General features: G+C 33.4%; 1 protein-coding gene across 2 annotated transcripts in view; it reads left to right on the forward strand.

The window, feature by feature from the left end:
- LOC134683313 (uncharacterized) overlaps window positions 1-21,564 on the forward strand; it is a 41,688-nt gene that overhangs the window by 14,685 nt on the left and 5,439 nt on the right. Inside the window, exons 8-14 of one of the 2 annotated variants that reach the window (XM_063542520.1) lie at window positions 5,083-5,146; window positions 7,396-7,535; window positions 10,033-10,280; window positions 11,294-11,351; window positions 15,470-15,684; window positions 20,779-20,869; window positions 21,385-21,502. In XM_063542520.1, coding sequence (XP_063398590.1) covers window positions 5,083-5,146; window positions 7,396-7,535; window positions 10,033-10,280; window positions 11,294-11,351; window positions 15,470-15,684; window positions 20,779-20,869; window positions 21,385-21,502 — 934 coding nt within the window. The remainder of the gene's footprint in view (window positions 1-5,082; window positions 5,147-7,395; window positions 7,536-10,032; window positions 10,281-11,293; window positions 11,352-15,469; window positions 15,685-20,778; window positions 20,870-21,384; window positions 21,503-21,564) is intronic. The other variant, XM_063542521.1, reaches the window with a different exon arrangement.

Consider the following 21,564-nt stretch of genomic DNA (forward strand, 5'->3'; position numbering starts at 1 on the left):
TATGGGTGTCTTCTCATTTATCCAACTTTTGAAAATAAGGTATTCTCATTTAGCCAACTTTTATTTTTGTTAATTATTGGGTTGTTTGTTTAGTAATAATAAGGTGTCTTTCTAAAATTCGACAGTAAAGGAGTAGGTCCGGTAAGGCCCCTTTTTGGCCCAAAAATATAACAGTTTTACAAAATTGTTAAAATGTAAACTTTTAGTTTTTTATTGGACAGTTGAATGCTTCTGCTACATAAATATGTGCTGTTTTTGACAATACAATGCACATATATCGGGTTGTAGCACCAGTAAGTCATGCTAAATTACTGAAATCTTCAAAATTCTATCATTTTAGTTAAATTTTAGACGGTTTACGTGTAAAACGAAAGTGGCCGCATTCGTGTTCATCCATAATATTGCAATGTAAGTTGTATTTTATGATATTACATAACATTTATAAAGGTTGTTGATGAACACGGGTGCGGCCACTTTCATTTTTGCCAAAAACCATCTGAAAAGTGACGTTTTTTTTGCATATTTGAGAGATGTTTCATATTTGAGCCTCAATCGGATCGTCTTTAATGACTAAATCAGTTAAAAATCTTTATCATAAACTAATTGAATCAAGTGAAATAGACACTTTTAAAGTGTTTAAAAAGTGGTCCAAATCCTTCGTCGGATGAAACTGAAATTTGAGGCCAAAATGAGTCCTTACCGGACCTACTCCTTTGTTCCTGTATGTTTTCATATTATTCAAAATATATATAAAATTGGCGATAGTAAACTTGTTACAAATTATTTTTAAATAAAATTTTGAATATTTTAAATATTAAATAAATGTTTCATCATTTATACAGAAAAAAACTACAAATCAGTACTATTTTTATATTAACATTTTATGAAAGTAAATTTGACCAAACAGTTGCTTTCCATTCGTTTGATGTTTTGTTTTTTAGCTCCCCCCTATTTTAATAAATAGATAAACAGAATCTTCATGAACTTTTAATCAGCAGCATGTAATGCAGCAGAGACAGTCTTTCCTACTGTCACTATCAAATATAAAAAAGAAGATGTGGTATGATTGCCAATGAGACAACTTTCAACATGAGACCAAAATGACACAGACATTAGCAACTATAGGTCACCGTACGGCCTTCAACAATGAGCAAAGCTCAGATCACATAGTCAGCTATAAAATGCCCTGATATGACAATGAAAAACAACAAGTGAAACTGCAAGCTACTGCTCACTGATGATACCCCTGCCGCAAGTGGATAATATTAATAGTGTAAAAATATGCAAGTCTTCGGTAAACAGGAAGTTGTTGAGTGATGAATCTGAAAGCGCATCACACGGTATAGCTGACTTATATAAATCCTGAAACCAAATTTCAGAAATCCTTGTATTGTAGTTCCTGAGAAAAATGTGACGAAAAATATTCATGGGACGGACGGACTGACTGACGGAAGGACAGACAGAGGTAAAACAGTTTACCCCCCACCCCCCCCCCCCACCCCTTTTTTTAAAGCGTAGGTATAAAAAAAAAATGGCCTCACATAAAAAATGAACGAAAAACAAATATGTAACACATAAACAAATGACAACCACTGAATTGCAGGCTCCTGACTTGGGACAGGCACATACATGAATAATGTGGCGGGGTTAAACATGTTAGCGGGATTCAAACCCTCCCCTAACCTGGGACAGTGGTATTACAGAACAACATCAGAACGAACAATAAAAATCAGTTGCAAAAAGCTTAACTCATCAGAACGATAAAAATACAGCTAGACTTGGCCGGGTACTTGTACATCCCGCAACAAAAAGACACTAGGAATAATTCTAAGAGTAGTTATCGCAGTTATCTGACAGCAAGTTCAAAGCCACTAACAAATGAAAAAATCATGAATCTAAGACTAAACAACCAATCCATACGCATCCAACAGCTGTTTACTCCACTTTCTGCCAGCACATCTGGAAAAAGGTACAGACTCTTGGTTTGACCGAAGAATATAAGAACGATCCATTACTTCATCAGCAGATAGGACAAGCATCAGCACTTCCTTTAATACCTCTTCACCAAGTTGAAGAAGTATGGTTCTACGCACTGAATAACTACCAGTGTCCCATTTGGATCATTTGGTCAGAAGAACAGTAAAAGGAACGAAGAGGATCTATTACACAAAAAAGCTCCATCTCATTGACAAATATCTTCATGAATAAAAGTGCAACTGATTTAATCCAACTCACATTTTAATTAACGGTTAAAACCCTTAACTTGAATACTTTCAAATGATTTACATTACATTAACTAAATGTCAGTTGCACATTTTAACATATATATTACTACACTACAGAAAATTTAATCCAGGTATAATTTTCAGTCTTATTTTTCACCTGTCATTCAACTCAAACTCTAATTGAAAACCCTTTGTTCTTGATTACCTTTGATCTCATCTATCCACCTTTTTTTTTATACCTGTACTACCCATAATTTTAAAAAGTTGGATAAATGAGAATGAAGCATTTTATGCATGGTTTTTCCCAATAAGATAATTTAAGTTCTTTGTAAAAATATAAGTCATATTGTGTCACTTTTGAATATTTTTAAAATTAGACTTTTAGGGATATTTTGCAGTTTAATCTCATTCATGGGCTATGACTTCCTAATGCAAATGCTTCATATACAATTAAAAGTATGAATTCTGACTTTAAAGTCTTGTTTAAACATCTCCATTATATTATTTCATACATTACATTTTATTTTCAATTCAAAAAACTCTCTAAGTCAACTAGAGGGATAAATATGACCTTAGTAATTAAGAAATATATCAACAAAAGAGTGAAGAATTGTCCATATTTTATAACGTAATAAAAGTGTAAGCTCTGACTACTAGGCTTAAGATAGCCTTTATATAAGTGTAAGCTCTGACGACTAGGCTTAAGATAGCCTTTATATAAGTGTATGCTCTGACTACTAGGCTTAAGATAGCCTTTAATTATAAATGTAAACTCTGACTACTAGGCTTAAGATGGCCTTTATATAAGTGTAAGCTCTGACAACTAGGCTTAAGATAGCCTTTATATAAGTGTATGCTCTGACTAATAGGCTTAAGATAGCCTTTAATTATAAGTGTAAGCTCTGACTACTAGGCTTAAGAAAGCCTTTATATAAGTGTAAGCTCTGACTACTAGGCTTAAGATAGCCTTTAATTATAAGTATAAGCTCTGACTACTAGGCTTAAGATAGCCTTTATATTAGTGTAAGCTCTGACGACTAGGCTAAGATAGCCTTTATATAAGTGTAAGCTCTGACGACTAGGCTCAAAATAGCCTTTATATAAGTGTAAGCTCTGACAACTAGGCTTAAGATAGCCTTTATATTGGTATAAGCTCTGACTACTAGGCTAAGATAGCCTTTATATAAGTGTAAGCTCTGACGACTAGGCTTAAAATAGCCTTTATATAAGTGTAAGCTCTGACGACTAGACTTAAAATAGCCTTTATATAAGTGTAAGCTCTGACGACTAGGCTTAAAATAGCCTTTATATAAGTGTAAGCTCTGACGACTAGGCTTAAAATAGCCTTTATATAAGTGTAAGCTCTGACGACTAGGCTTATGATAGCCTTTATATAAGTGTAAGCTCTGACTACTAGGCTTAAGGGCATAAGATACAGTTTTGATCCTGTATTTACAAGTTCATGAAAATTTGCATATAGGCTATTTTTTACCTGATTAACTCAAATATGTAATAAAAAATATACCTTCATTTGCTACTTTTTGAGTAAAACGAGGCCGAAAGTTTGTAAATTTGCTTAAAATTCAGATTTGTGGACGTAATTTCTTTTTCGAAAGAAAGACATAACTTTTTTGTTATAAAAAATAAACACAAATTGTTTTTTGTTGAATAATCGGTAATTTCTGTATTTTATAAGTAACATAAAAAATTATGCATTTTTCATTCAGAAATAACTCATATTTATCAAATGTTCATGAATTGAGAAAAATACGTCATTTTTTGCTGCATGTTTATCAAAATTAAAAAAAATTCTCTATTTACAGTTTTATAGAATTTGTGTCACATAATCTCCCTGCAAAATAAAACAAATTGCTGTTTTGAAAAATAGGGGTCCATGAACTCGTTTTCAAATTAAATCAGTTTGAATGATAAAAATCAGTCGAGAAATGCATCTTTTCCCGATATTCAACAGTTTGATGTCGCGAAAATAACATTATACGTTAGCAACGTCATTACCTCCCCTGTAACTGTATCGTATGCCCTTAAGATAGCCTTTATATAAGTGTAAGCTCTGACAACTAGGCTTAAGATAGCCTTTATATAAGTGTAAGATCTGACGACTAGGCTTAAGATAGCCTTTATATAAGTGTAAGCTCTGACTACTAGGCTTAAATTGCCTTTATATAAGTGTAAGCTCTGACTACTAGGTTTAAGATAGCCTTTATATAAGTGTAAGACTATTTGGCTTAAGATAGCCTTTATATAAGTGTAAGCTCTGACTACTAGGCTTAAGATAGCCTTTATATAAGTATAAGACTACTTGGCTTAAGATAGCCTTGGGGTCTTACAGTCCAGCAGCAGTTGTAAATGACCAAAGCACATGGGTGGATAATGAGAAGGTGCAGTGTCATATAGATCCCAAATATTATGAATATACTTTCCATGAAACACATATACAGTCTAACTTAAAAACTTATAAAGATTTTAGTTTCATAGATATCATTGTTACTACTGTCTATATAAAAAAAAGATGTGGTATGATTGCAACAATACAACTGTCAACAAGAGACCAAAATGACACAGACATTAACAACTATAGATCACCACACAGCCTTCAACAATGAGCAAAGCCCATACCGCATAGTCAGCTATAAAAGGTATGATAATGTAAAACAATTCAAACGAGAAAACTAACGGCCTGATTTATATGAATGAACTTACAAACTCCTTTACAAACTTAATAAGTTTATAGTTTCATATAAAATAAAATATACTTATATAATAATCATATTGGGGCCCGCCGGGGGGACATGAAAAACAAGAGAAAGGAAAATAACTGTTTTAATATTTTTTTCAGTGGAAAAGATGAAAGAAAGAGGTGATGTGCAGGACAAAATAATTACTGCAGGAAAGAAGATCAAGTGAGATTATAAGGGTGGTTGCTCCTCACAAGTCTACTTTTCCATAATATTCAGTAGGCTTTTTTACAAAAAATCTTAAGTGTAAAATTTATTGTACTGTGGATTCATTAATATTCGTTGGATACCAATTTTCGTGGATTTCGTGGGTACAGGAAAACCACGAATTCAAATGTTCAACGAAACACAAATTGTGTAAAGGAATGAGTGTACACTTTGCCTAAACCACGAAATTAAATATCAACGAATATGTAAGTTTTCCTCAAACCACGAAATTTGGTACCCACGAAAATAAATGAATCCACAGTAAGTCTAAAATATTCCTAAACCATTCAACTAAATATTTTTATCGTAAGATTGATTTTACTCTTAGATTTTTTGTAAAAAGGGCTACAGGTTTTTTCATAGGCTATGTGTTTTTATTAAAACTTGCCCAGCAAGTTCTGTATTTAACAATATGGTTTCAGATTTTACATCTCAAGTACATTTCAGATTTTACATCTCAAGTACATTTCAGATTTTACATCTCAAGTACATTTCAGATTTTACATCTCAAGTACATTTCAGATTTTACATCTCAAGTACATTTCAGATAAAAGGTTTTGCAATTCTTACCTATTAGTTTGTAACTTTTAAATTGAATTTACATAGCTTCAAGCAATGTCTGCTTCATTGAAACAACTTTATCGATTGATCCAAAGTGGAAGGGGACGGTTGCACTGTATTTCTGTCCATCCATTAGTCCAGCAAATCAGATTTCTGCATTTATTTTCTTTCTTCTTGACAATATTGGTTTTACATTTAATTTATTGCTTTGAAATGACATGTTACAGATCAATTTTGAATTTTCATGGTCCATTGGACAACACCAAGAGCAATAACTCATAGCTTTCCTTAGCTGTCAATTCATGGATGTGGACAACACCAAGAGCAATAACTCATAGCTTTCCTTAGCTGTCAATTCATTGATGTGGAGAACACCAAGAGCAATAACTCATAGCTTTCCCTAGCTGTCAATTCATGGATGTGGAGAACACCAAGAGCAAAAACTCATGGCTTTCCTTAGCTGTCAATTCATGGATGTGGACAACACCAAGAGCAATAACTCATAGCTTTCCCTAGCTGTCAATTCATGGATGTGGAGAACACCAAGAGCAATAACTCCTGGCTTTCCTTAGCTGTCAATTCATGAATGTGGACAACACCAAGAGCAATAACTCATAGCTTTCCTTAACTGTCAATTTATGGATGTGGACAACACCAAGAGCAATAACTCATGGCTTTCCTTAGCTGTCAATTCATTGATGTGGAGAACACCAATAGCAATAACTCATGGCTTTCCTTAGCTGTCAATTGATGGATGTGGACAACACCAAGAGCAATAACTCATGGCTTTCCTTAGCTGTCAATTCATGGATGTGGACAACACCAAAATCAATAACTCATAGCTTTCCTTAGCTGTCATTTCATGGATGTGGAGAACACCAATAGCAATAACTCATGGCTTTCCTTAGCTGTCAATTGATGGATGTGGATAACACCAAGAGCAATAACTCATAGCTTTCCTTAGCTGTTAATTGTTGGATGTGGACAACACCAAGAGCAATAACTCATTGCTTTCCTTAACTGTCAATTGATGGATGTGGACAACACCAAGAGCAATAACTCATAGCTTTCCTTAACTGTCAATTCATTGTAGTGGACAACACCAAGAGCAATAACTCATAGCTTTCCTTAGCTGTCAATTCATTGATGTGGAGAACACCAAGAGCAATAACTCATGGCTTTCCTTAGCTGTCAATTCATGGATGTGGACAACACCAAGAGCAATAACTCATGGCTTTCCTTAGCTGTCAATTCATGGATGTGGACAACACCAAGATCAATAACTCATAGCTTTCCTTAGCTGTCAATTCATGGATGTGGACAACATCAATAGCAATAACTCATGGCTTTCCTTAGCTGTCAATTCAGGGATGTGGACAACACCAAGAGCAATAACTCATAGCTTTCCTTAGCTGTCAATTAATGGATGTGGACAACACCAAGAGCAATAACTCCTGGCTTTCCTTAGCTGTCAATTCATTGATGTGGAGAACACCTAGAGCAATAACTCATGGCTTTCCTTAGCTGTCAATTCATGGACGTGGACAACACCAAGAGCAATAACTCATAGCTTTCCTTCATTAGTATAATGTAACCTTAACTTTTTGTAACTAAATGAATAGAAGACCAATTTTATGTTTTTCCAGGAAAACGTTAAGTTTTGAAGAGGAAACCTACAGTAATGATCCAGGCTCGCCCTCAATGGATGGACAATTTGACTTTGAATTTAAAGCCCCTTCAAAGACAGAGAAAGTGAAATTCTGGAAGAAGAAATCTCAGAAAGAAGGTTGGTATATTAGATATGCATAGCCTGCCTGATTGATTGATTGATAATTATTTTATAAGTATATTTTATTTTGGAAACAGGACCTTAAAATGAATTTAGTGACTCTGAATCCTGCCCCTCCCCTCGATAAACCAGTTAAGACATCCCTATTTAGCTTACCTGTTCTAATATATAATGTGGGCTATGTTGAAGAATCTCAATAATTTGTTGTATTTTCTATATACATTTAATCATCGTGATAGCTTATGCATATACAATAACGTCAAACAGTATAGCATTATGGTTACCATAGCTTAATGTTTGTACTTCTTATATATTCCGACATTCTGGAGGCCGACAAAAGTGATATATGTAACGAAAATTTTAATGTAAATTCACAATATAGATAAAAGAAGTTTAAAATTAATGTCCATCTCAAATAAAATGATCTATAGATATAGGAAGATGTGGTGTGAGTGCCAATGAGACAACTCTCCATCCAAACAACAATTTAAAAATTAAACCATTATAGGTTAAAGTACGGCCTTCAACACGGAGCCTTGGCTCACACCGAACAACAAGCTATAAAGGGCCCCAAAATTACTAGTGTAAAACCATTCAAACGGGAAAACCAACGGTCTAATCTATATAAACAAAACGAGAAACGAGAAACACGTATATATTACATAAACAAACGACAACTACTGTACATCAGATTCCTGACTTAGGACAGGTGCAAACATTTGCAGCGGGATTAAACGTTTTAATGGGCCCAAACCTTCTCCCTTTTTCTGAAACAATAGCATAACATCACAACATATAAAAACATACGATAAAATATCAATTAGCAGACTTAACTCAATCAAAAAACGTATGATTACACAAAGAACGAATAAATTTGATCTGCGATATCTGAATACAAATGCACAGTTAATTAAATATTAGAGACAAACAGTCATGACCAAAAGGCTATCAAATAAATTCAAACACACTGAGAAATATTTAACCAATCAATGTTCACTTTAGAAAAAAACCGTTTTTTTATAATCTTGAAGTTTATGTTCCTTAACATTGACTGAGCACAATTAAAGTTTATCTCTTTGTCCATTCATGAATGTTTGTCGGCCTCATGACATGGTAATCCTCTTCATGCCTTATTAGTTCCTATCCTGTATCTATGTGGCTTCTTACACCACCAGTTAAGGGTGTGTTTTTTCAAGCGGTCTTGGTAACAATTTTCTTCCTTGGAAATTTTCCTCAAATGGGTATGAAGGTATATCATCTGGATGGTCATGTTCCCATGGCAATTTTGTCGTGGATTTTCCTTTTTCGTTGTCAATAGCTGTGTTTTTGTGTGAAATGTAGTTTACAAAAACTGTAGATGTTTCTATTGATTGGTCCTGATAATAGATATCTTATCATTGACTGTACAGTGGTGGGTCCTTTTCCTCTGATAACTTTATCCTCGATAATGTCCCAATAGTGGTCGACACCTATGAGTAAGTCGATTTCAAAACATTCTCTACTTCAGAATGTACAAATTTAAGTTCTCTTAAGTGTGGCAAGTTCCTTGTAGTCTGGGAAATATTGTTCTTAAGTGGGACGGCAATTTCTGGAATAATAAGGGTGTCGATATTGACTTTATCTCCTGTGTTGGTCTGTAAACGTACTGTTGGACCCCCTATTGCCCCCCTCTACAAGATTCAATCTAAGCGGTTGTATCAGGCTACACTCAGTGAAGCATTTTATTTGTGTATGAAATCTCCTTCAAAGCACTAGCATGGTAGGGTTATGGTTATGTTTAAGGTTTAGATTATTTACTGTGTATGAAATCTTTCTCACAGCACTTAAAGTGGTTCAAGTTAGGTTAAGGGTTTAGATTTATTAGTGGGTAATAATTTTTAGTGACAGCATTAGCATGGTAGGGTTAGGGTTAGGTTAAGGGTTTAGATTAATTATTGGGTAATAATTTTCAGTCACAGCATTAGCATGGTAGGGTTAGGGTTAGGTTTAGGGTTTAGATTAATTAGTGGGTAATAATTTTTAGTGACAGCATTAGCATGGTAGGATTAGGGTTAGGTTTAGGGTTTAGATTAATTAGTGGGTAATAATTTTTAGTGACAGCACTAGCATGGTAGGGTTAGGGTTAGGTTAAGGGTTTAGATTAATTAGTGGGTAATAATTTTTAATCACAGCACTAGCATGGTAGGGTTAGGTTAAGGGTTTAGATTAATTAGTGGGTAATAATTTTTAGTGACAGCATTAGCATGGTAGGGTTAGGGTTAGATTTAGGGTTTAGATTAATTAGTGGGTAATAATTTTTAGTGACAGCATTAGCATGGTAGGGTTAGGGTTAGGTTTAGGGTTTAGATTAATTAGAGGGTAATAATTTTTAATCACAGCACTAGCATGGTAGGGTCAGGGTTAGGTTAAGGGTTTAGATTAATTGGTGGGTAATAACTTTTAATCACAGCACTTCAATGATTCCAGCATTGCCAGATTTTTTTTTTCATTTCAGAAAATGTCCATTCAAGTTTAATGGAAATAGATAAAGATTCCAAATTGAACATAGGAGAGACTACAAAATGGCCTACAGGATTTTTTACACAGTACTCTAATTTGACAATTAGATCATTTAAGTTGTCAAAGGGCAGAATTCTGGATAAAACAAAGATAATAGAAAATGTTATTATATGTGCTATAGTTAGCCTGATTTGGTTCCAACTTCCAAGATCTGAAGACACACTAAGAGACAGAATGGGTGCAGTGAGTATAACTGGAGATACACTTTGAAACACTTAGTTTTCTGACAATGACTCCAATCTGCCTTCAGCTTGTCTCATGAAACTTTGGTGAATTTTTTATATCTATGTAAGCTCCCTTTAGATTTTTATTAATTTCTGATTTGATTTTGAGAAGTTATTGAACTTGATTCTCCTTTAAACAAGATAGACATATCAAGCGCTGATAGAGCTGCTGTTTATTTATATAGCTGGTAGCTAATTCCCATTTAATACATGTATATGAATTACATGAATGTATGAATGATCTTCAGCTAAAGCAAAGTGCTTGCATATGTATAAAACACCAAATCTGAAGAAATAAACAATTAGATTTTGCATTTTTTTTATCTGGTTCCAAATTGATTTATTTACTTTTGTCATTCCCAAAATATGAGCTTTATGTTATTCAATATCGTGAATAAAAAAACTAATAATTTGTAATGATGCATTTTATGTTGATTTTAATCAGTTGATATTGGATTTTTGATTAAAATTGCATCCAATTGACAATAGCACTTTAAAAAGTAAATTTTATTGTAGACATATTTTGCCGATTAGATGATTAGATCATCATCAGCATAAAGTATACAAAATTAAAACCCATGAAGTACAAAAAAATGTGTATATTGTATGTGACTTGATAATTGTCTATTGATAATGTTACTATAGGATACTATAAATAATTATGTGATGTTCAACAACAAAAAAAGAATCAAAAATAGAGCAACACAAATGATGTTACTAAATTTAGTAGTACATTTTCAGTAAAACATGGCAGAACGTAAACAAACCTAGCAAAATTTAGTTTTTCTCTTTTTTCTTGTTTATCATGCTCTGTTATCTGCACCCTGCCAGTTGAGAGATATCTTTCATCAGGATGTATCAGATTGTGCATGAATTGAGTTAAGATCAGGCTTCACTAATAAGGCAATCTTATAACTATGGTTTGGTTTTGTAAATGTGTTGAATATTTAATGCATGAGAGTATTTTTGCAGGTATTTTTTATTGGGATGCACTGGGGATTTATTCCAATGTTTGACGCTGTTACTTCATGTAAGTATCAAATGATCAGATGAGTACTTTGGTCACCTAAATATTAATGTTTACTTATCAAAGTAACATCGTATACTATTTTTATTGTGTGATGTCATTGTGAGTCAGACTATTGTGTGATGTCATTGTGAGTCAGACTATTGTGTGATGTCATTGTGAGCCAGACTATTGTGTGATGTCATTGTGAGTCAGACTGTTTTGTGATGTCATTGTAAGTCAGTCTATTGTGTGATGTCATTGTGAGTCAGACTATTGTGTGATGTCATTGTGAGCCAGACTATTGTGTGATGTCATTGTGAGTCAGACTGTTTTGTGATGTCATTGTGAGTCAGACTATTGTGTGATGTCATTGTGAGTCAGACTATTGTGTGATGTCATTGTGAGTCAGACTATTGTGTGATGTCATTGTGAGCCAGACTATTGTGTGATGTCATTGTGAGTCAGACTGTTTTGTGATGTCATTGTAAGTCAGTCTATTGTGTGATGTCATTGTGAGTCAGACTATTGTGTGATGTCATTGTGAGCCAGACTATTGTGTGATGTCATTGTGAGTCAGACTGTTTTGTGATGTCATTGTGAGTCAGACTATTGTGTGATGTCATTGTGAGTCAGACTATTGTGTGATGTCATTGTGAGTCAGACTATTGTGTGATGTCATTGTGAGTCAGACTATTGTGTGATGTCATTGTGATTCAGACTATTGTGTGATGTCATTGTGAGTCAGACTGGTGTGTGATGTCATTGTGAGCCAGACTATTGTGTGATGTCATTGTGAGTCAGACTATTGTGTGATGTCATTGTGAGTCAGACTATTGTGTGATGTCATTGTGAGTCAGACTGTTGTGTGGTGTCATTGTGAGTCAGACTATTGTGTGATGTCATTGTGAGTCAGACTACTGTGGATTCATTTTTATTCATGGTATACCAATTTTTGTGGGTTTCGTGGGTCACAGCAAACCACGAATTTAAGAATTCAACGAAGAATAACCCTGAAAAATGTGTATGGAGTAGGATGTTTATTCCCGGTTATGTTATGCAGTTCTAGTATATTTATGTGTTGACTAGCGGTAAACATTGTAACATAACACATGTTTTTTATTGAAGGAAGATACAAGTATTTTGATTAAATCTATAATAAATATATCGAATATCAGTAAAAATTCACTTTTTAAAATTGATTAAAACTGTTCATGGAAAATAACTGCAAGTTGTTAATTACCGTTTCATAGTTTGGTTTACCAGTGATTAAAAATCAATAGGATTAAGTACGGGGATATTGCCCGTAGGTAATATTGTTTATGACAGGAACATTTATTTTCACACCTTATCCTTATATCACTGTTTATTAATATCTTGATTAGGGTAGTGAGCTTTCAATCATAAAGTTTTGAATGCTTTATAGAATTCAGACGAGACTTTATAAATTGTAAAACAAACAAATAATTAGTTGTCTCTGTTCATTATTTTAATCGAAGTTATCAATGAACACTTTAACCTAGAATGACCAAGCAAGGATTTTGACAATTCAAAACTTTTTCAATGAATTCGTTTTTTTTGTTTGTTTTATTATTGATCAGTAGGAGGTTATATGATCTCTTAAATCAAAAAGAAATCCACGAAAAAACGTATCTAATTTTTTGGTTGTAGTAATCAGCGATCCACAAATTTACGTATACCAGGAGACGTCTTTCCAAGAAAATTGATACCAACAAAAATAAATGAATCCACAGTATTGTGTGATGACATTGTTAGTCAGACTATTGTGTGATGTCATTGTGAGTCAGACTATTGTGTGATGTCATTGTGAGTTAGACTGTTGTGTGATGTCATTGTGAGTCAGACTATTGTGTGATGTCATTGTGAGTCAGACTATTGTGTGATGTCATTGTGAGTCAGACTGTTGTGTGATGTCATTGTGAGTCAGACTCTATTGTGTGATGTCATTGTGAGTCAGACTATTGTGTGATGTCATTGTGAGTCAGACTGTTGTGTGATGTCATTGTGAGTCAGATTATTGTGTGATGTCATTGTGAGTCAGACTATTGTGTGATGTCATTGTGAGATAGGCTTTTGTAAGTCAGTCTATTGTGTGATGTCATTGTGAGCCAGACTGTTGTGTGATGTCATTGTGAGTCAGACTTTTGTAAGTCAGACTATTGTGTGATGTCATTGTGAGTCAGACTGTTGTGTGATGTCATTGTGAGCCAGACTATTGTGTGATGTCATTGTGAGTCAGACTATTGTGTGATGTTATTGTGAGTCAGACTGTTTTGTGATTTCATTGTGAGCCAGACTATTGTGTGATGTCGTTGTGAGTCAGACTATTGTGTGATGTCATTGTGAGTCAGACTATAGTGTGATGTCATTGTGAGTCAGACTGTTTTGTGATTTCATTGTGAGCCAGACTATTGTGTGATGTCATTGTGAGTCAGACTATTGTGTGATGTCATTGTGAGTCAGACTGGTGTGTGATGTCATTGTGAGTCAGACTATTGTGTGATGTCATTGTGAGTCAGACTGTTGTGTGATGTCATTGAGAGTCAGACTATTGTGTCAGACTGTTGTGTGATGTCATTGTGAGTCAGACTGTTGTGTGGTGTCATTGTGAGTCAGACTATTGTATGATGTCATTGTGAGTCAGACTATTGTGTGATGTCATTGTGAGTCAGACTCTATTGTGTGATGTCATTGTGAGTCAGACTATTGTGTGATGTCATTGTGCGTCAGACTATTGTGTGATGTCATTGTGAGTCAGACTATTGTGAGTCAGACTGTTGTGTGGTGTCATTGTGAGTCAGACTATTGTGTGATGTCATTGTGAGTCAGACTATTGTGTGATGTCATTGTGAGCCAGACTATTGTGTGATGTCATTGTAAGCCAGACTATTGTGTGATGTCATTGTGAGTCAGACTAATGAACAAAATTGGTCTAATCTCTTAAATGTAAGAAAAAAAATGTCAAAAATGAAAAACATTTTTTGACAAATGCAAGAACAAACAGTATATTTTTACAAATGTAAAACTAGACCAAAAAAATGAACAGAAAGATGCCTTTAAACTTTTAATGAATATAACAGTCCAATCATTGTTTAAAAGTTCTATGATTTTATTAAGACAGCAATGACATATTATATACAAGTAAGCATTACTCACCAAAGTGAACAATTAAATAGCTGCTATAAAGAATATTGAGATAGGAAAAATGGTTTCCTACACAGCTATTTGTATCTGTTTTGAGCACAACCGGTGTAAATTCCTATTTGTTCAACCTAGTCCAGTTTGTACAGTAGTAGTAACATGTGATACATATCTGAGTGGACATACATGTGATGCCTATCTGAGTGGACATACATGTGATACATATCTGAGTGGACATACATGTGATATCTATCTGAGTGGACATACATATGATACCTATCTGAGTGGACATACATGTGATACCTATCTGAGTGGACATAAATGTGATACATATCTGAGTGGACATACATGTGATATCTATCTGAGTGGACATACATATGATACCTATCTGAGTGGACATACATGTGATACATATCTGAGTGGACATACATGTGATGCCTATCTGAGTGGACATACATGTGATACCTATCTGAGTGGACATACATGTGATACCTATCTGAGTGGACATACATGTGATACCTATCTGAGTGGACATACATGTGATACATATCTGAGTGGACATACATGTGATACATATCTGAGTGGACATACATGTGATGCCTATCTGAGTGGACATACATGTGATACATATCTGAGTGGACATACATGTGATATCTATCTGAGTGGACATAAATGTGATACATATCTGAGTGGACATACATGTGATACCTATCTGAGTGGACATACATGTGATACCTATCTTAGTGGACATACATGTGATACCTATCTGAGTGGACATACATGTGATACCTATCTGAGTGGACATACATGTGATACCTATCTGAGTGGACATACATGTGATACCTATCTGAGTGGATATACATGAAATATATCTTTCAAAGACATTTTTATAATGTATACTGACCAAATATGTTCAATACTATTGCTAAAGCTATTTAACATTGTGGGAATCAGTCACATGTTGTTTTTTTAATTTACAGTTCCATTAGAGAAAATTGTAATAAACAAGGAGAGGGCAGGAGGCTGGTATAGGTTGTCAGCTTACTTCCTTGCCAAGTGTACCAGTGAGCTCCCCTTGATACTATTACAGCCACTGTTCTTTGTCACAGTGGCATATTGGTGTATTGGACTAAGTGGTGTGGCTAAATTCTTTGCAACCATGGGCACTGTGTTTATAACAGCTTTAGCTGGCCAGGTATGGAAATGACATCAGATTTACATATAAACAATTTTGCGCCTGTCCCAAGTCAGGAATCTCTGGCTGTTGTTAGTCTTGTATGATTTTTAATTTTAGTTTCTTGTGTATAATTCGGAGTTTAGTATGACGTCCATTATAACTGAACTAGTATACTTATTTTTTAAGTGGCCAGCTGAAGGACACCTCTGGGTGCAGGAGTTTCTTGCTACATTGAAGACCCATTGGTGGCCTTCAGCTGTTGTCTGCTCTATGATCGGGTTGTTGTTGCTTTGACACATTCCTCATTTCCTTTCTCAATTTTAAGTCTAAATTGAAAACAACGTTAAATATATTTTGAGTTTTGGTGTGAATAGCATTATATATAAGTTTCATAACATTTGGTTGAGGCTGACTTAAGGGTATTAAAATTTTAGAAAAAAATAAAACCTTTTTTTTTCATTACACATTTTATTTATTACTTTATTAGTTGTTACTTTATCATATGGTACAAAATCATAAAAAAGATCAATTTGTTTTGGCCCTAGACTACTTTTAAAACATATATATAATTGAAAAAGCTCCAAATTATCTCCCTTTGGTGCAAAAATGCCATATTTTGGCATTAAAATATCTTTTTTAACTCATTAGTGACCTATATGTTTATGCCCCACCTACGATAGTAGAGGAGCATTAGGTTTTCTGGTCAGTGCGTTCGTCCGTCCATCCGACCGTCTGTCCTTCCAGGTTAAAGTTTTTGGTCAAGGTCACAATATGTTTTTGATGAAGTTGAAGTCCAATCAAATTGAAACACATCCATACATGTGCCCTATGATATGATCTTTCTAATTTTAATGCCAAATTAGTGTTTTGACCCCAATTTCACGGTTCACTGAACATAGAAAATGATAGGGCAAATTTCAGGTTAAAGTTTTTGGTCAAGATAGTTTTTGATGAAGTTGAAGTCCAATCAACTTGAAACTTAGTATACATGTTCCCTGTGATATGATCTTTCTAATTTAAATACCAAATTAGAGTTTTATCCCCAATTTCACCGTCGACTAAACACAGAAAATGATAGTGCAAGTGGGGCATCTGTGTGGGACACATTCTTGTTTATTTTCATTTCCAAATCAGCATAAGCTGTACTTAAACTAAACTAAACTATTGTAAATTTTTTGCGATTACTGTAATTTAATTCTTTTTTTTATTTCAAAATTACCTCTGTTTCTCCTATTAGTTCAACAGAAAAAAGTACATTTACAAAATGTATGCTTCTTTGGAAGGCAGATTGTAAGCGTAAAGGAAAGATGACTTTTTTAATTTTATTTTTATATTAAGTATAAGATAAAGTTCATTTATAGAAAAAATATAGCGAAATCTTATATTATGAAAAAAAATGATTTAGACCCGCAAGCCCTCTGAGTAAGAAAACAAAGAATTCAGCAATTTTTCCATTTATAAAGGTGCATTACTCTACAACAGTCTAATTGAGACAACCAAAATACAAGCTTGATATGTGTTTTGTCATAATAAACATTTTGTATAAGTTTCATAACATTAGGTTATTGCAGACTAAAGTTAGAGAGTGGAAACCAACTATGGGACAGAAGGACGTACATAAATACATAAGAACCTCCCAAAGTTGGTTTCTGTTCTCTAACTATTGTTTGTCTTATGCAAATGTTATGAAAATTATACACAATGCTTGACCGTTCTAGAGTTTTGTCCCTTTACAAATGAGACAAATTCCAGATTTTTCTTTTTCATTCTTTAACCTTAGTTTGCTTCAAACAAATGTTGTGAAACTGATACACAATGCTTATTACCACAAAATACAGATCAATTTTGAATTTCAGGGGTGTCGCTTTATGGTTCTACAGTTATGCCTGATAAAAAATAATATCTGTGCCTCATGCATACATGTGTCATTTAAATAAATGTGGAGCAATATGAAATCATTAGTTTATTGACAATGAATTGAATTTACATCAATATTTAATATACATGATAAATAATGAAAAAATTGTAAATTGTGTCTTCACTAAGGGCTCAAATAACAATGTTTTTTCTGTATGTTTTGTGTGCTCTATCACCTCCTTAGCTATGTGTTATTTATATAACCTGTATAATGATGCCATTATACAAAAGAAATATTTCTGATCATGTCAGTGAAAACTCCTGTAGTATTTTTCTTACACATAATTTGATAATGCAATGTAACTTTATAAGAGCTTTGGTAGAAGAGGGTTTTGATTAAAATAACAGCATTCCAAAAATTTGGTAAAAGTTTAAATGAATAACCCTCATTTGAATTTGTAGTTGACTCCAAAAAGTCGTCAATTTTGCACGCCTTTATAGCATCCATTATAAGATAGAAGTGACCACCTGTATTCCTGCACTATTTACTTTCATCAAGCGGGAGGTCAAGCCTATTTTCACTTTTCCTGTTCAGGAGTTATGGTTCTTGAAAGTTTGAAAAATGGCGTTTCCTGTCATGTCGTTGCATTTTCTCATGAACCGTTCAACCAAAGGTTTTCAATCTTTAAATTGTGATTACTGATGACTAAACTAGGATAATGACGATTTATCACTGTTACTGTTCAGGAGTTACGGTTCTTGAAATATTGAAAAATGCTTGAAAGATGTCTTTGCATTTACTCATAAATTATTCAACCAAAGCTTTTCAAATTTTAAAATGTTGTTACTAATGACAAAATGGAGGTCAAATAGGATAATGACAATTTTCACTTTTACTGTTCAGGAGTTATGGTTCTTGAAATATTAAAAAAATGTGTTTTCAGTGGTTTCTGTGCATTTAAACACGAACTGTTCAAAATGTAATGTCTGCAGGAAAATCTGTTTAGCTGTCTTTCTGACAGCCTCTTGTTTTGGTCTTTTACCACAATTATTTTATGTCAAAATTCACAGCTGTAGAAACATTATTTTTTTTAGGGCGAAATTTAGTGGTTTTGTCCCTATATAAGATTTCAAGTGGATTTAATTTCTAGGTCTCTAGTAAATGGAAGTGATGTTATATGTAGGTTAAATTTTGGTGGAGGTTTGATTTTAAGGATGTATTCTTTCCACCAAATAAACGAAATTAAATTTTCTACAAATATTTCTGCTTTTACAGTATACATGTATATATGCAAATTTGCAAAACCAAATTTACAGATCTAACATTGTTGGGCTGATGTTTAGAAAAATTATATATATATACATTTATTGCTATTTGACGAAATTTTCCTTTAATCTTACTGACTAATTATTTCCTTTCTCAGCACAGTAATAGTGATTACAAAAAATGATTGCCAGAAACTAAGGATGCACATGCAATGTAAATTTCAAAGTTGTCATAAGTATAATAGCAATAAAAAGATTTTCATTTGTCATCTCAACTTGATTGTTTTTCACATTGTATCCCATCAATAAAATTTTTGATGAAGTAAAAAAAAGTGTAATTTTTTACACTTATACTCAAGTTATTGTCTGGAAACGAAATGTCTTCAGATTATGACGACACTGACATCATCATAACATTATACCACATCAACAATTTGTGATCATATAAATAAACAAAATAAATATTAATAATGGCTTATATTGCCTATTTCCTTTGCTGTTATAAAACCTAATGGAACCAATTATAAGTGAATTCATTTATTTGGAATAAAAAAACAGACAAAATAGTACAAATAGAATGAATAGGAATAAGGGGAAAAGGGCGGGGGATTTAAAATCCTATTCAAATCATTTCTTCTTACTAATCATTAAGAAGCTGTAGGTAAAAATATGTCAATACAGTTGTACATTGGACCACGTGCATTGGACCTTCTCAGAAAATATATTTCAATTTTTTTCTGGAATCTGTTAAAGTAAAAATTAACTTAATAATAAGTTCAAATCAACCATTTAGGATTTTCTAATAAGCTTGTAACAGTAAACAGAAAAGAGAGAGAAAAGATGACTAAAATAAAACTACAGGCTAAAATTAGACACAGAGGAGAAAAAGAAAACTAGTCTAAATTTTAAGATACAATAGAGAAAAAACAAACTGCTGGCTAAAAAAAAAGGCACTGAGGAAAAAGATTAAAATACAGGCTAAAATTAGATTCAAAAGATCAATAAAAACTTTAAGAAATTGAGGGGAGATAATAGTAACAGAAACATTAAGACATTGAGGGGAGATAATAGTAACAGAAACATTAAGACATTGAGGGGAGATAATAGTAACAGAAACATTAAGACATTGAGGGGAGATAATAGTAACAGAAACTTTAAGACATTGAGGGGAGATAATAGTAACAGAAACTTTAAGAAATTGAGGGGAGATAATAGTAACAGAAACATTAAGACATTGAGGGGAGATAATAGTAACAGAAACATTAAGACAGTGAGGGGAGATAATAGTAACAGAAACATTAAGACATTGAGGGGAGATAATAGTAACAGAAACATTAAGACATTGAGGGGAGATAATAGTAACAGAAACATTAAGACAGTTGGGGGAGATAATAGTAACAGAAACATTAAGACATTGAGGGGAGATAATAGTAACAGAAACTTTAAGACATTGAGGGGAGATAATAGTAACAGAAACTTTAAGACATTGAGGGGAGATAATAGTAACAACAACTTTAAGACATTGAGGGGAGATAATAGTTACAGAAACATTAAGACATTGAGGGGAGATAATAGTAACAGAAACATTAAGACATTGAGGGGAGATAATAGTAACAGAAACATTAAGACAGTGAGGGGAGATAATAGTAACAGAAACATTAAGACATTGAGGGGAGATACTAGTAACAGAAACATTAAGACATTGAGGGGAGATAATAGTAACAGAAACATTAAGACAGTTGGGTGAGATAATAGTAACAGAAACATTAAGACAGTTGGGGGAGATAATAGTAACAGAAACATTAAGGCAGTGAGGGGAGATAATAGTAACAGAAACATTAAGACAGTGAGGGTAACAGAAACTTTAAGACATTGAGGGGAGATAATAGTAACAGAAACATTAAGACATTGAGGGGAGATAATAAATAGTATAGATATTGATAACAGGAACATTCTCATTTAATATTTTGATAATTTGTCTATTTACAGAGTATAGGTTTATTTCTTGGTGTAGTTAACACAGATATGAGACAAGCCATTACAATAACTATACTTATACAAATGGCCATTATGTTGCTAGGTAAGTAGTATATCAAGATATCAATGGCAGCTTTAAAAGGCATGGGACCAGTGTAAAACTAATTTCAAATGAGAACTAACAGCCTGAAATTTTTTTTTAAATGAAAACTGAATATGATGAACAGCAAACAGAAACAACCACTGAATTACAGGTTGAGTTGTAATGTAGGGGCACTTTTTGGATCTTTCAAATACATAGAAAATGATAGTGTGAGTGGGTCATCCGTGTACTATGGACACATTCTTGTTTTTATAATCAAATGAAAACTGACAATCATAAAAACATTAGAGGAAGGATAACACAAGGTTTAGTACAGTGTTCTTAAACTTAAGCTCTTTGTAAAAATCTTTAGGACAAACACAAGTCAAATTCTGGAAATTAACCATTTGCAGAAAGAGATGTTATTTTATTGAATTGTACAAAGTAATTCCGATTTCTTTCCACAAAGCCTAAATATTGGGTTGTTTTTTTCTTCTCTCAAGTTTGTTGTCATTAATACTGTTTTATTTTGACAGGTGGTTTATTTACTAGAACATTACCATTGTGGTTAGATTGGACAAAATATTTATCCTTTATACATTATACATTCCATTCACTGATGTATTTAGAACTCAACAATGGACCAGCAGTCGGGTAAATTTTCTTAACCCTTTAAAATTCAAGATTGAATGATTTTAATTATTATATTTTAACGG

Source organism: Mytilus trossulus, chromosome 9, assembly GCF_036588685.1.
Source record: "Mytilus trossulus isolate FHL-02 chromosome 9, PNRI_Mtr1.1.1.hap1, whole genome shotgun sequence".
In the NCBI taxonomy this organism is placed as follows: Eukaryota; Metazoa; Mollusca; class Bivalvia; order Mytilida; family Mytilidae; genus Mytilus; species Mytilus trossulus.